We start from the raw sequence: 15,736 nt of genomic DNA on the forward strand, positions 1-15,736 counted from the left end.
GGGAGGTCTTCTAGTCCAGCCCCCTGCTCAAACAGGAGAACCTGTACTATTTTAGATAAGTGACTGTCTGGATTGGATTGGATAGGATAGGAAAGGGGGAGGGGAGGGGAGGGAAAGGGGAAAAGGAAAGGGTTAAGGAGCCGAGGTGGCGCAGTGGTTAGAGTGCAGTGCTGCAGCTACTTCAGCTGACTGCTAGTTCAGCAGATCAGCGGATCAAATCTCACCGGCTCAAGGTTGACTCAGCCTTCCGTCCTTCCGAGGTGGGTAAAATGAGGACCCAGATTGTTGGGGGGCAATATGCTATTTAGTATACTTTAGTCTTTGGTGTAAGCCGCCCAGAGTCTTCGGGGAGTGGGCGGCATAGAAATATGAATAATAAAATAAATAAAATAAATAAAGGGAAAGGAAAAGGGAATGGAATGGAATGGAACGGAAGAGAAGGGAAGAGGAGAAGAGAGGAAGGGAAGGGAAGGGAAGGGAAGGAAGAGGAAGAGAAAGAGAAAGAGAAAGAAAGAAAGAAGGGGAGGAAAGGAAGGAAGGAAGGAAGGAAGGAAGGAAGGAAGGAAGGAAGGAAGGAAGGAAGGTTGGTTGATCACATAGAATCCCTTCCAATCCTATTATTCTGAAATGTCTCCTAACCAAGGGCAGGGCAAGCTAACTCTGACTCCAGACTACAACTCTCACAATACTTTCTCAGCTTTTCCATGCCAGCCAGGAGAAATGGGAAGTCGACAGCTCCAAGATAGTGGGCAACTGGACACACACACACACACACACACACACACAAACACCCCCCCCCCAAAAAACCAACCCTACCTGTTCTCATTCCACCTGTTGTAGCGTGGCTGAGGGTCTGGGTCATTGTCATTAAAGTCGTAACTTGCCAGAGGATCCTGGAAGGAGGAAATTTCATATTTGCAGACTGAAGGAAAGGCCAGTCAGGCTCCAAACAGGCTTTTGGGGAAACTGTTATCATTTGAACTTTGGGAGAAACAGAAATAAATACAGAGGACCAGAAAGATTTGGGAGCCCCCTTTTTTGGGGGGGGGGGAAGGGGTGTTGGGGGGCTGACCCTTGGGGTTGAGGCCAATGAGAAGTCGGGTGGTTCAAACATAGAGCAGTATTTCTCAACCTTAGCAAAAGACGGGTGGACCTTCAACTCCCAGAACTGACCTTGTTCCCACTGAGGGGACCCTGAAAGCACAGAGAAACCTCCAAGTGGCCTCAGAGATCCTCAGAAGGAGCGCCAAGGACCAGAGGACTGCAAGGAATAGAAATCCTTCCGTCCGCCACCAGGCAGTCAGAACCGAAGAAGCTCCTTGGACGAGAAGCGAAATGTTTTCAAAGAAAAAAAAAGAAAAGTAAGAAAATCCAGTTGCCTTCGGAAAGGAAGCCCCTTTGGGACAACCATGACCTGGGATGGTTGAGAATCTCCGTAGACATTCAGCTATGCACTTTTGGGATGAACACAACCTTTTCAATGGGGTGGGAGTATGAACGGGTTTCCATTCTCCACCATGCAGTCGGAACGGAAGAATCTCCTTGGACGAGAAGCGAAACATCTTCCAGGAAAAAAAACAAAAAAATACAAAAGTCCAGCTGCCTTTTGGAAAAGCACCTTTGGGACTCCCACTGATGAAGAGCCCACAATTTCTGGAAGCAACTCCCGTCCCATTGCTTATGTTCTGTCCCCAACCACACGCACACACACCAACAGACGTTCAAGAGTTAAAGATCAAACCAGCTGGCAAAATCCTTTTCCTTATGATAACGGAACTTGGCAACAACCTAGTGGCTGCCTGCCAAGAGTTTATTCTTTACAAAGAGGAGAGATAACTTCTCCCCACTCCTGGTACATCAAAAGAAACAGCTCAATAATTACGGAGTCAATCAAGTCCAGAGATAATCCAGCAAAGTCTATAGCAAAAAGTCCGGCAATGCAGAATGGCGTGGAAGCTTTCAGCTTTGTTCGACACAAGGTTTGACTGGCCACCACGCTCCCTTTTATACCCTGTGGGGTGTGGTCCAGTGACTCAGCCTAATCTCGGGCACGCCTTTTCTTCTGTTGCGTGCGCTTATCTCTGCGCCGCTGGCGTGGATCCAGCCAAGACTCATTACCCTCATCATTGTCCATCTGTGGCTGCGTGGACGTGCTTGGCCCCGGCCCTATCTCTTGCCCTTCGGCGGACACCGAAGGCATTGCCAGAGAGGAGGGTCCTGGAGAGGGAGGCCTTGCCAACTCCTCTCCTTCACTCTCGGAGTCCTCTCCTGCCGATGACACAGGCTCAGGTAACGGAGCCACAACAGCTTAATCGTTCTCACTGTCAGGAAATTTCACCTTACTTCTAGGCTGCTTCTCTGCTTGATTATTTCCCATTTGTCGTCCCAAAGGTGCTTTCTTTTCCAAGAAGCAACTGGACTTTCTGGTTTTTCTTTATTTGTTCAACTTGTATGCCGCCTTTCTCCGAAGACTCAAGGCGGCTTTGAAGACATTTCGCTTCTCATCCAACAAACTGCTGGTCATTTGCATCCTTTTAGAGAGTCATTGAGGCCACCTGGAGGTTGGTCTGTGTCTTTAGGGTCACCTGAGTGATGCGAATGGAGGTGGAGCCTTTTTGGAACTGTTGAAAGGACCGTGTTGTAGAGTGGAGATAGATTATGTCATATCCCTCCCCCTCTGTTGAGAGAGGGACGTTCAATTTTGACACAGATGGCCTCTTCTGCCTTCGTGTATTCTTGGGTTTGAAGTGTGCAGGTATGTTGTGTTGGTTGAAGATCCTCCTGAGCTTTTCCCAATATTCCTGCAATGTATGGAGTGACAACGTTGCTTCGTTTTATTATCCTCTTCGTTGTCTGTTATGAAGGAACTCCTGTAGGTGGGTTTTTTTTTTTGTTTTTTTTTGAGATTTGAGGAAGGCCCACTTGGGAAAGCCACACATTCCAAGGGCTTCCTTGATGTGTTTTCATTCTTTTTAGTTCCCATCTTTCCTGGTAGGCAGGCCTTCAGTTCAGTGCATGCCGCCCTTCATCTTAGGCCTGCCAGAATTTGCAATCAGCCTGTCCACAACTCCTGGAAAGATCCCTCCCCCCTCCCTCCCCCCCCCCGGCACACCTGATGGCCTGCAGTCAGATAAAGGCGGCATCGAGATCATTTCCACCTCCCTGTGGCTTTCCTCCCTCCCCCTCCACCAGGTAGGGATGTACTCACGTAGTTCGCCTCAAGGTCAGGATGGTTCTTCTCCACCCCATCGTCCAAAATGCTCACCACCACACCTAAGCCAGTGTAGCCCTGGCTCCATGGGGTGAGGACGTTGAGGTCTGGAGTGATATCGTTGTTCTACGATGGAAAAGATAAGGCTGAGGGCTACGCGGTGCAGGGAATTGAGATCCGAGGATGGGCTTTGGACCTCAGCGATCCTTTCAAGGACCCCCCCTAAAGCTCGAGCTCAAAGAATCAGGACGACACTTTTTAAGTTCTGGTCCAGGAGACGGGTTGCTCAAACCTATACGGGCAAGTCCTCAACTTACAACTACAACTGAGCCCAAAATTTATGCTGCCTAGTGAGAAATTTGTTAATTTGAGTTTTACCCCGTTTTACGATATATATATTTTTTGCCGCATTTGTTAAGTGAATCACTGCAGTCGTTAAATTAGTAACACGGTTGTTAAGTGAATCTGGTTTCCCCACTGCTTGGCAGAAGGTCGTGAAAGGGAATCAAATATGACTCCGGGTTGCTGTAACCGTCATAAATATGAACCAGTTATATAAAAATATATATTAAAAAAAAGGTTGCTGGAATTGAGAATATCTAGTTTGATGAAAAAGAAGGACCAGGGGTGACATGATAGCAGTCTTCCGATATTTGAGGGGCTCCCACAAAGAAGAGAGGGGAAGGAGGAAGGAAGAAAGGAAAATGAAGAGGGAAGGAAAAAGAAGAAAATGAAAGAAGGAAAGAAGGAAAGAAGGAAGGAAGGAAGGAGGGAGGGAGAGAGAGAGAGGGAAGGAGGGAGGGAGGGAGGGAGGGAGGGAGGGAGGGAGGGAGGAAGGAAGGAAGGAAGGAAGGAAGGAAGGAAGGAAGGAAGGAAGGAAGGAAGGAAGGAAGGAAGGTTATAATGAGAGGGAGGGAGGGTCTAAGGGAAGCCCTGCCTTAGCACTTGGCCACCAGCAGCCCTGCTGCCTTTTGCCATCCCCTTGTCCCCTCCTCCTGACCTCTCCTGGTGGTTTCCCATCCTATCACTGAGGATGCTTTGGTTACAAAGCTTGGTCTCCTCGCATGGAGAGGGAGTGGGCCTCCCTCTAACCCACACCCTTCGCCCTCCCGCACACACCATGAGCAACCTGATCAAGGAAAATGAGTACAGCAGCGCCAGCCTCCAGGAGGTAAGCGCAGCCGGGCAGCTGCTCAGGGAAGCGGGACTAGGGTGGGCTGTGGGATTCCGGTGCCCTGGGAGCTCGAGGGCCGGGCTGGCCACTTGCCCTCCGCTGCCTACGCCTCTAGACAGCCTGCGCTGCCATCCGGGGATCCTCCGAATGGCTTGAGAGGTAACATCATGATTTAACTAGATAACATTGACAGAGTGTGGCTTAAGGAATGGCAGAGAAGGGGGGAGGAGGAGGAGGAGCAGGAAGAGGAAGAGCAGCAGGACCAGCAGGAGGAGGAGCAGGAAGACCTGGTAGTGCAGCAGACTAAAGCACTGTTATTAACACCAGCTGCCTGCAATTACTGTAAGTTTGAATCCCACCAGGCTCAAGGTTGACTCAGCCTTCCATCCTTTCTAAGGTAGGTAAAATGAGGACCCAGATTGTGGGGGCAATAAGCTGACTTTGTATAAATATATACAAAAGGATGAAGGCTATTGCTTAACGCATTGTAAGCCGCCCTGAGTCTCCGGAGAAGGGCGGCATATAAATCAATTTTTTTAAAAAAGACAATGACTGTGGGATCCTGGGCGCTCTCTGAGGCTGGTTGTTTTCTTGCAGAGGTTTCATTACCACGTGCACTGATGATGTTCCCTAGTTGGGTAATGAAATGAGATCATCAAGGAGCCCACAGTCATTACTCTTCCTCCTCCTCCTCCTCCTCCTCCTCCCCAACCCCACTATCTTTTAGCACTGAAGATGTTGTCTAACAGGGTAATGAAATATCTGTACAAAACAACCCCACTGCGAGAGCAACCAAGAACCCTAAAGTCCTCCTCTCTCCTCCCCACAAACCCCACTCCCTTCTCACACTGATGATGTTACGTAGTTGGGTAAGGAAACGCTTGCAAGAAAACAAGAGAGCGCCAAGGGCCCCACGAGGTCTTCCCAGCCTTAGAAAGGAGTGGGGAGGGGTGGGGAAGCAGGGTCCAATCCTCCCGCTTTCTTGCCCCACTCACCATGTACCACTGCTTATGGAACCACGGATCGGTGGGGACAATCGTGGCCGTTCTCTTTGTCCGCCTCTTCAGCGCCTGCTGTTCAAACCACGGGATCTAGAGCCAAAACCACGGAGGTTAAACCAAAGTAAACGATCTGTTTTGTTCCACCCACAGCCCCAAGTTGTTTCTTTTGGGACCAGCGGGAATGCGGACAGTAGATTCCCCATCTTGTTGGGATCAGATTTCTATCTGTCAGGCAGGCTGGGATGTCCAGCCACCGTGGCAAGTCTCTATTTGTCCGACACTCCTATCACTTCTTTCACAACGTCTGAGAAAAGGACACACGGTTCAGAAAATCTGGGTCTGTTTAATTGTTGGAAGAAATGTCCGTCTGGGTTCGGTTCCAAGTGAGGAGAAACACACTGGAAACAGGGAGACTGCTTGAAAAGATGGTTTAATGGTGGACAGGACCACGTGGTTTTTTTTTGAAGTCCTGAGCGAAAAAGGGGATGAGATGCTGAGAGTGCCTGGGTTTTATGCCCTCTCTTAAGCTTTTGAGCCTCCAGAGCCTGGATAGCTCAGCAGACAAAGGCACTGTAATTTAACACCAGCTGTCTGCAATTAAGGTAAGTTCGAATCTCGCCAGGCTCAAGGTTGACTCAACCTTCCATCCTTTCTAAGGTAGGTAAATTGAGGACCCAGTTTGTGGGGGCAATAAGCTGACTTTGTATAAAATATACAAAAGGATGAAGGCTATTGCTTAGCGCACTGTAAGCCGCCCTGAGTCTCCGGAGAAGGGCGGCATATAAATCAAATTAAAATAAAAAATAAAAAAATTGAGCTTGTGTTCTGATTGGTTGCCAGACTCCCATAGGGCCATGCAGGGGTAACTCTGTAGGTTGTCTGTGTCCCAGGCTTGGTTGAGCCTTGCTGGGTGATGATGTAATGAAAGGGCTTTGGGCAATTCCTACTATGGCTTTGACTGAAGGATGGAGATCTTTCTTATGCAGAATAGACTGCCCCAGGCCTTAATGGCCCATTGACAAAGGTGGCGGGGAGAAGGAGGGGGGCTGAGTTTCTGCCTCCCTTTTAGGGGAAATATTCTGCCCTTTTAATATTTCCTAAAATATCTCATTTTCCTAGGAGAGGGGCGGGGGTTAACTTCCTACAATGTCTTGGGCTGTGCAATTCTTTGGCTATCCCCTAAAAAGGAACCATGATTCCCCCACCCCCACCCCCACCCTTGCTCTTGCAAAGCTTTCTTTAACCAGATTTATTGAGATGGAAGGGATACACGCCGAGCGAGGCTGTGGAAAAGAGTTCAGAGAAGAGCCACAAAGATGGAGGCTAAATTGTATGACAAATGGCTAAGAGAACTAGGTAGGTTTAGCCTAGTGAGGAAAAGTCATAAGGGGTGGCATGATATCGGTCTTGCAATATTGGAGGGTTTGTCACAAAAAAGAGCACCAGAGGGCAACAGATGCATACCAATCAAGGAGAGAAACAACCTCGAATCAGAATAGAGCTGGAAGGGCTGGTCTCTTAGTCCAGCCCCCTCCTCAAGCAGGAGATCGTATACCTGTTCAGATAAGTAGCTGTCCAGTCTCTTCATAAAAAACCTCCAGTGATGGAGCACCTACAATTTCTGGTGGCAAGCTGTTCCACTGGTTAATTGCACTCACTGTTAGGAAGTTTCTCCTTAATTCCAGGTTGCTTCTGTCCTTGATTAATTTCCATCCGTTGCTTCTTGTCCGGCCTTCAGGTGCTTTGGAAAATAAATCGACCCCCTTCCTAGAGCCTAGGAGTAAGGAGTAAGAACCTAGAAGTAAGGAGTAAGAACCTAGAAGAAGTAAGAACCTAGAAGTAAGGAGTAAGAACCTAGAAGTAAGGAGTAAGAACCTAGAAGTAAGGAGTAAGAACCTAGAAGTAAGGAGTAAGAACCTAGAAGTAAGGAGTAAGAACCTAAAAGGAGTAAGGACCTAGAAGTAAGGAGTAAGAACCTAGAAGTAAGAATCTCGAAGTAAGGAGTAAGAACCTCGAAGTAAGGAGTAAGAACCTAGAAGTAAGGAGTAAGAACTTAAAAGGAGTAAGAACCTAGAAATAAGGAGTAAGAATAAGAACCTAGAAGTAAGGAGTAAGGACCTAAAAGGAGTAAGGACCTCGAAGTAAGGAGTAAGAACCTAGAAGTAAGAACCTCGAAGTAAGGAGTAAGAACCTAGAAGAAGTAAAAACCTAGAAGTAAGGAGTAAGAACCTAGAAGTAAGGAGTAAGAACCTAGAAGTAAGGAGTAAGAACCTAAAAGGAGTAAGGACCTAGAAGTAAGGAGTAAGAACCTAGAAGTAAGAATCTCGAAGTAAGGAGTAAGAACCTCGAAGTAAGGAGTAAGAACCTAGAAGTAAGGAGTAAGAACCTAAAAGGAGTAAGAACCTAGAAATAAGGAGTAAGAACCTAGAAGTAAGGAGTAAGAACCTAAAAGGAGTAAGGACCTAGAAGTAAGGAGTAAGAACCTAGAAGTAAGAACCTCGAAGTAAGGAGTAAGAACCTAGAAGAAGTAAGAACCTAGAAGTAAGGAGTAAGAACCTAGAAGTAAGGAGTAAGAACCTAGAAGTAAGGAGTAAGAACCTAAAAGGAGTAAGGACCTAGAAGTAAGGAGTAAGAACCTAGAAGTAAGAACCTTGAAGTAAGGAGTAAGAACCTAGAAGTAAGGAGTAAGAACCTAGAAGTAAGGAATAAGAACCTAGAAGTAAGGAGTAAGGACCTAAAAGGAGTAAGGACCTAGAAGTAAGGAGTAAGAACCTAGAAGTAAGAACCTCTAAGTAAGGAGTAAGAACCTCTAAGTAAGGAGTAAGAACCTCTAAGTAAGGAGTAAGAACCTAGAAGTAAGAAGTAAGGACCTAGTAGTAAGGAGTAAGAACCTAGAAGTAAGGAGCAAGAACCTAGAAGTAAGGAGAAATTTCCTGACAGAACAATTAATCAAAAGAACGGTTTCCCTACCAGACTTGTGGGTGTTGCATCCTTGGAGTTTTTAAGAAAAGATTGGACAGCCATTTCTCTGGGATGGGATAAGGATTCCTGCCTTGACCAGGGGATGGGACTAGAAGACCTCCGAGGTCCCTTCCAGTCCTAGGATTCAATGATTAGTTTCGTGCACTGCCCAGGGCTGTGGTTAGCAGGATAAGCAACTATGTGTGTTTTGCAAGATAAAATTATATTTTATGGGACTCTCTGTGCCCATAGCACGGCAACTCAGTCTATATAGACGTACAGGGTCCAGACAGAGAGGCATTCCTTGTTTGTTAGGATCTTCCTAAACTGAGCATATCCCAAAGGGGCTTGTTCAAGAGGCAACTGGACTTTCCGGTTTTTCTTTGAAGACGTTCTGCTTCTCATCCAAAAAGCTTCTTCAGCTTCAGAGCCTCATCTCCTTATCTTCTTTTGACTGTACCTTTGTTGTTTGTTATCTTATGATTTACATATTGTTTTATTTAGTATCCTAGTATATGATTTTTTGTTGATTGCTTATTTAGTACCCTATGACTAGCACTAAGTGTTGTATCTTATGATTTATGATGAATGCATTTTTTTTAAAATTTGATTTATATGCCGCCCTTCTCCGGAGACTCAGGGCGGCTTACAATGCGTTAAGCAATAGCCTTCATCCTTTTTGTATATTTATACAAAGTCAGCTTATTGCCCCCACAAACTGGGTCCTCATTTCACCTACCTTAGAAAGGATGGAAGGCTGAGTCAACCTTGAGCCTGGTGAGATTCGAACTTGCAGAAATTGCAGGCAGCTGTTCTTAATAACAGGGTGCATTAAACCACTGTACTACCAAGGCTCTTTTCTTTTTTTTTACGATGACTATGATCATGATTGATCATGACAACCTACAGTTTGTATGTACACTGAGAGCTTACGCACCGGAGACAAATTCCTTGTGTGTCCAATCACACTTGGCCAATAAAGAATATTCTATTCTATTTTGCCTCTGACAACCTATAAACAGACCATGAAAGAACAGGCCATCTTTAAGGTATATTGCCAGCATCCAAAGAGGTAAAGAAAGAGATAGACAGAAGGGAAGGGGAGAGGATGGGCAGTGCAGGATTGGGGAAACACACACACACACAATGAAAAGTTGAAGAAAACAGGTGTGTCACTTGGAGTTGAGTGCTATGAGAAACAGGTGGGGGGTAGGAAGACAGGTACGGTTGCATTTTTCAAGACTGTCCATTGCAGAAAGGTTCAAGAGGGCAAACTCTGAAGGTGCGATTAGCCAGAGCAGTCCAATGTGGTTTAAGTGTTGTGCAAGTGAAGTCAGACTAGAGAGCCTTCAGGAGCCCCTCTGCCTATGGGCTTACCTGAGGGTCTCTTTTCAGGCGGAGATGCCACCCCCGGTGCCTGGTTGAAGATTTCTGAGCCATGCCCCTGTGTTTCAGGTGGAAGTAGGGCTCCCCTGCAATCACCTGCAACGCAGAAGGGCAAAACGTTATCCAAGCTTTCGACCCACCCTCGAAACACCAAAAGAACAGAGATGGAGGAAGAACTCAGCTAAAAGGCGCCTCTACCTTTTCTCAACCTTGGCTACTTTAAGATAGTGGACTTCAATTCCCAGAATTCCCCAGCCAGCTTTGCTTTGAATTCTGGGAGTTGAAATCCACTTATCTTAAAGTTACAAAAAGTTGCAGGTACTAAAAAAAAACGGCCCGATTCCAACCAAAAAAGTACTGACATCTCGGCAAAATTAAAATATTTCATGGGGCAACTTCTTCTCAATCCTCTGCTTTTCCTCCCCCCTCCCACCCAGCACTTCCATTCATTCCAGGTAGTTGGTTCTTTTGAATTTGCAAACCCACCTTTTCTGCAAAATAAGCACAGATCACAAAATCACTTGGGATCGGTCTCCTCCTCTCCACTCTGCCTTGGAAACCCTCTCCCTCTTGATCTGTTTTCCCAGGCCTGATTGCATACCTTCAAAATAGATCCCCATCGATCTGATTAAGAAGGAGCTAGCCCGGTTTTTCAAAAGGAAGAGGAAGAGAGGGAACAAATGGTTTAATAGAAATGACGCAAGACCTCTGCATTGCAAGACTCGGTTCTCACCCTCTCGGAATAAAAGGATGGGCAGCCAATAAATTTAATAAAGCAATAAAAGAATATAGGACTCAACAGGGAGACAGAAAGGACAAAGCCAGTCTGAATACCTGGCTGATTGTGTGAGGAACCAAAAAAGAATAATAAAATAAAAAACGTTTGCTGCATTGGCATCTTTCAGATTTTTTCAGAATTTCCCCTCCAGTAACGCCCCAGACACAGGAAACCTCCCCTCGCCAGGGGACCCCTAATTTCCTGGGGTCCACACCCCTATTCTCTGCAGACCACCATACTACCCCCCCACCCCCAAGATCCATAATCACTCTGCTCCAGGGGGATGATGGCTTCATAACTTTAACTTTAGCAGGTGATTTCATCTTACCCCAAGCCTTTTTTTTTTTTTTTTTTTACAAAAAGTAGGGTCTAAACCCATGAGGGGAACTCCCCCCTTTCCCCTTGTCTCCCCTTTTCTCTCTCCCCCCCCCAAAAAAGCAGTATTTTTCTTTTCCAGCACGCTCTTTCCTTGCTCCTTTTTTTTATTATTATTATTTTTTAAAATTTGATTTATATGCCGCCCTTCTCCGGAGACTCAAGGCGGCTTACAATGTCCTCAGCAATAGCCTTCATCCTTTTGTATATTTATACAAAGTCAGCTTATTGCCCCCACAATCTGGGTCCTCACTTTACCTACCTTAGAAAGGATGGAAGGCTGAGTCAACCTTGAGCCTGGCGAGATTCGAACCTGCAGTAATTGCAGGCAGCTGGTCTTAATAACAGGGTGCTTTAGACCACTGTACTACCAAGGCTCCTTCAGCCTCCCAGAAGAGATGCAAACCAGAGCCAATAGAGAGCAGGAAAAAAATGTGATATATATATATATATATATAAATAAATAAATATATATATATATATACACCCCAACAGGCTCTATATGCAGCAAGGAATTCCTGCAAAATTTGCTTTTCTGCCTGGTTGCAAGATCGGGTTGGGGTCTTCATTCTGGGGGTCCCGCGCTTTAGAAAAGGCCCCCCTGCACCAACTTCAAAACAGCCCCCCCAACTCCACCACGAAGGCTGGAAACGGGGGTTCAAGCTCCCCACCCCAACGCACCTTTTCTCCCTTCTCTCCAAAGCTTCCTTTTAAAGCATCCACCCCCCATAGAACAAAATAAAATAAAAATAAAACCCCTTTTAAAGTCCAATAATTGAAGATGCAACAGGATTTTTTCCCCCCCCAAACCGTGGGGGAAGACACCACAGAGAGAATCAAGAGGCAGAGGGCCAACCCTGGGCTGGTAGCTGTCCTGACTAAGTGGAGCCTCCATGTTCAGGAGCAGTGTATCTGAGTGCTGGCGCCGGGGGGGGGGGGCACCCCAAGGACGGGGAGGGGGGCTGATAATGTCCCTCTGGTGCCAAATACGAACCCAGGGCCTTCTCAGACGCCTAAGAAATGCCTCACCCCCACCCAGCCATGTCCATTTGATGGAACCTCCAAGTGCAGTGGCAGTCTACCCACCCACGCAACCCCCTGCCAGAGAAAAGGTGAGGCAAGGTGAGGCGGGGGGGGGGGAAGAGGGGAAAGGCTGGGTTGTTGTTGTTGTTGTTGTTGTTTTTCCTTGCAAAGGCGCTCTGCGTATGCTCAGAGGCTACCTCGCCGCCTCAAGCAGGCCCAGGAGGAGGAAAGGCGGCGACGCACCTGGCCCAGGTAGAGCAGCCCGTGCCTGCGGGCCAGGCGCTGGGCCTCTTGGGCGCCGCTAGGGACGAGCACGGCCCAGCTGCTCAGGTAGATGCTCGCGGCGCTGGAGGCTCCACAGCAGAGCAGCAGCAGCAGCATCCAGACGCCCATTTCTGCGGCCGCTCCCGCCCTCCTCCGCTCAAACGCCACGGGACGAGCCGGCGGAGAACGGGCGAGAGCCCTGCCCCCTTATACATGAACGCGGCCTAGGGCCCCTTCGAAGCCTGGGCCTCGATTTGCACTCCACGACCGCCCCCGGGAGACCCTGAGCGGCTGGGCGCGCTCCATGTGTTCGGAGGAGCCTGGTTGCCATGGCGACGGGAAGCCAAGGCGGGAGATTGGGGATTATCGGGCCAGGTGGCGCTGAGTGGGGGGGGGGAAATGAGGGTTGGCCGCAAAGGCTCTTGGGAGTTGTGGTTTCTGCTGAAAGATACCTCTGTGATAGCACCAGGGTTAATTAAAGGGATTATTATTATTTTTTCCCTGTTATCTACTAAAAACCGAAGGGTTCTAACAAGGTAAGGCCATTTTATTACCATTTTGTAAGACTTTCATTTAAATGGACCACGGTCACCCATCTCTCCCTGATTGAATGGAAGGGGGAGGAGCTTCTTGGATGGGAGACCACGAGGAAATCCCAGAGCTCTGGACTAGCCTAGAAACAACCCCAGAAAAAGCAGGATAAATTGATAAATCCAATATTGGGTGCAAAAAAACAAACAAACCCAAACTGTCCATGAAGTTACCAAGGAAACATGCATTCTTACAGTTTATTCCCCAGTCTAGACGCAAAGTAGCACAAAGTTTTCAAGATAAATCTAGGTGCCATTCTCCAGATAGGAAATAACTTTTAAAATAATAAAAAAAAAATTAAAAAAAATTACCCACTTTTCTATTTAAAAAAAACAGACTGGAGTGCTATTCTATTCTAAAATCGATGAACCCTGGACCATGCGCAGAGTATGAAAGAATAAACCATAAAGCCATAAAGCAGAGCTTTTTTTTTTTTTTAATAAATTAAACTTTATTGTTTAAAAGAAAAAACATTTAAAAGCATACAAGTTTCTCACAATTGAGAAACAAATTTACATATACAGTACATAAACATCACCTATTAACTAATTTCCATTTCTATATAAATATATTTTATGTATTATATGTACCTATATACAAACATACAATAAAGTATTCCATATTCTATACCTCTGACAGTGCTGTTTTTTGTTATATTAATTTCTTCTAAATTTCATCTCTACCCATTTCCTTTCCTCTGGTTTATCCATTGGTACCACCTATTCCATGTTTCATAATATTTAGAGTCCTCCTTGTCCTGTAACTCTAAAGTTAATCTATCCATCTCTGCGCATGTATATATTTTTTGTAAAAGCAGAGCTTTTAATGATGGAGAAAAAACGATAAGAAGGCAAATTATCTAAAAGTATCTTGCAACGTTAAATTCCAGAGGGGGGGGAGGAATATGGCTTTTTCAAGTTAGAAATTGATCTCCCAGCTTCTGCCCTTAAACCAGCATACAAAGAGTTAATTTGCAAGGTTCCGGGTTTTTCTAAGCTTCAGGGAAAGCTTGGCCATCTGTGGCAATCAGGTTCCAAAGAACAGAATGCCTCACTTTAATTGATATTCTGGAAGGCCCCATTGCAGGCAAGAGATCCTAAGTGCAGATGGGAAGCTTGGCTTACTTCCTTGAGGGCACTGCAGAGATCCATGGCCCATTGCTCAAGAGAAAATAGTGTGCACTGGGACTTAAAAAGCTCTGCGTGCAAACCTATTTATTCACTGTAGAGGATTTTTACGCAACTCTGTTGGGAAAGATGAAACTCTGGGAAAACCACATCGAGATGTAGCTACGCCTTCAATCTTATCTGCTTAGAGAGAGGTGCACGTGTAACCCATAACTTGCAAACTCACGGTGAGATTAAGCCTTTTTAAAAACCCAATTAAGCAGAAAATCAGAAACCCTTTTTCCCGATTGGTGAGCTGCAGTGAAGAGGTTACAAGGGAAAAGATTTCTGCTTTTTAATAACATTTGTGGGCTAAAATATTTTTTTATTTGTTTTTTTATTATATTTTGTATTAATTTTTTTAAAATCTATTTGTCCAGCTCAAATCACATGCTGACCTAATAAGAATAACAGAGATGGAAGGGATCTTGTGGGGTGGGGTCTCAACTCAAGCAGGAGACCCTGGCCTATATCATTTAACACAATTGGCTGTCCTGTCTCTTCTTAAAAGCCTCCAGTGATGAAGCACCCACAACTTCTAGTGGCAAACTGTTCCACTGGTTAATTGTTCTCACTGTTAGGAAGTTTCTCCTTCGTTCCAGGTTGCTTCTCTCCTTGTTCAGTTTCCATCCATTGTTCCTTGTCCTGCCCTCAGGTGCTTTGGAGAATAGCTTGACCCCCTCTTCTTTGTGGCAGCCCCTGAGATATGGGAATGCTGCTATCATGTCACCCCAAATCCTTCTTTTCATTAAACTAGCCATGCCCAGTTCCTGCAACTGTTCTTCATATGTTTTAGCCCCCATATCATTTTTGTTGCTCTTCCCTGCACTCTTTCTAGAGACTCAGCATCCTTTTTTTTTAATTATAATATGGTGACCAAAACTGGATGCAGAATTCTAGGTGTGGCCTTACCAAGGCCTTATAAAGTGATATTAACACTTCACGTGATTTTGATTCTGTCCCTCTGTTAATACAGCCTAGGATTGCATTGGCATTTTTGACACCTGCAGTTTAGAGCCTGGATTCACACAACACAGATGGGGAAAATCGAAGCGGTTGGGTTGTTCAGCAGTGGCACCCAATTACCTGCTCCAATCCTATAATGCAATCCATTTATTCTAAAACCATTCCAGCTGAGTTTAGTGGTGTTTGTACCGCCTAGGTTCAGCTGTAGGTTGTTTTAACGTTGATGTTCAGAAGGTTTTAGGGGGGGGGGTTACTCCTTAATTAATAAGCACCAGGTGATATCCAGTTCAACTATTTGACGCTTCGCATTTGATGCTCCCAAACAGGCTCCAAAAGAATTTGATGAGATTTGCAATCAAGGTAAGAAAGATTTGGCCTGAAGCCTCAAAAAAAAAAAAAAAAAAAAAAAGGGAAATTCAGTAACAGATCAAGAAGGATCCAATTTTTTAAAAGCAGACTAAGTCTCCATTTATTTATTCCTTACGCACTAATTTGTTGCTTTTGATAACATCCAAGTAGAAGCTGTTTTTATACAGGTAGTCCTTGATTTATAACCCAAATTTCTAATTGCTAAGCGAGGCCGTTGTTAAATGAATCGTGCCCCATTTTATGACCTTTCTTGCCATAGTTGTTAAGTGACTCATGGAGGTTGCTAAATTAGCCACACGGTTGTTAAGTGAACCTGGCTTCCCCATTGACTTCCGCTGGTCAAAAAGTCTCAAAAGGGATCATGTGACCCCGGGACACGGCAACTGTCATAAATATGTGTCAGGGGTCACAAAAGGAGATCACATGACCCCAGAACCGTCATAAATATGAGCCAGTTGCCAAACAGCTGGT

The 15,736-nt window shown here is 45.8% G+C and overlaps 1 protein-coding gene across 1 annotated transcript in view; it reads right to left on the reverse strand.

Annotated features, from left to right (window-relative positions):
- PCSK4 (proprotein convertase subtilisin/kexin type 4) overlaps window positions 1-12,538 on the reverse strand; it is a 43,670-nt gene extending 31,132 nt beyond the window's left edge. The window contains exons 1-5 of the mRNA XM_087893827.1: window positions 12,153-12,538; window positions 9,725-9,829; window positions 5,381-5,476; window positions 3,209-3,337; window positions 817-893 (exon numbers count right to left, since the gene is read on the reverse strand). Coding sequence (XP_087749953.1) covers window positions 817-893; window positions 3,209-3,337; window positions 5,381-5,476; window positions 9,725-9,829; window positions 12,153-12,302 — 557 coding nt within the window. The 5' untranslated portion in view covers window positions 12,303-12,538. The remainder of the gene's footprint in view (window positions 1-816; window positions 894-3,208; window positions 3,338-5,380; window positions 5,477-9,724; window positions 9,830-12,152) is intronic.
- Between the last annotated feature and the right edge of the window lie 3,198 nt (window positions 12,539-15,736).

Source organism: Pantherophis guttatus, chromosome 1, assembly GCF_059756535.1.
Source record: "Pantherophis guttatus breed Tessera chromosome 1, ASM5975653v1, whole genome shotgun sequence".
Lineage (NCBI taxonomy): Eukaryota > Metazoa > Chordata > Lepidosauria > Squamata > Colubridae > Pantherophis > Pantherophis guttatus.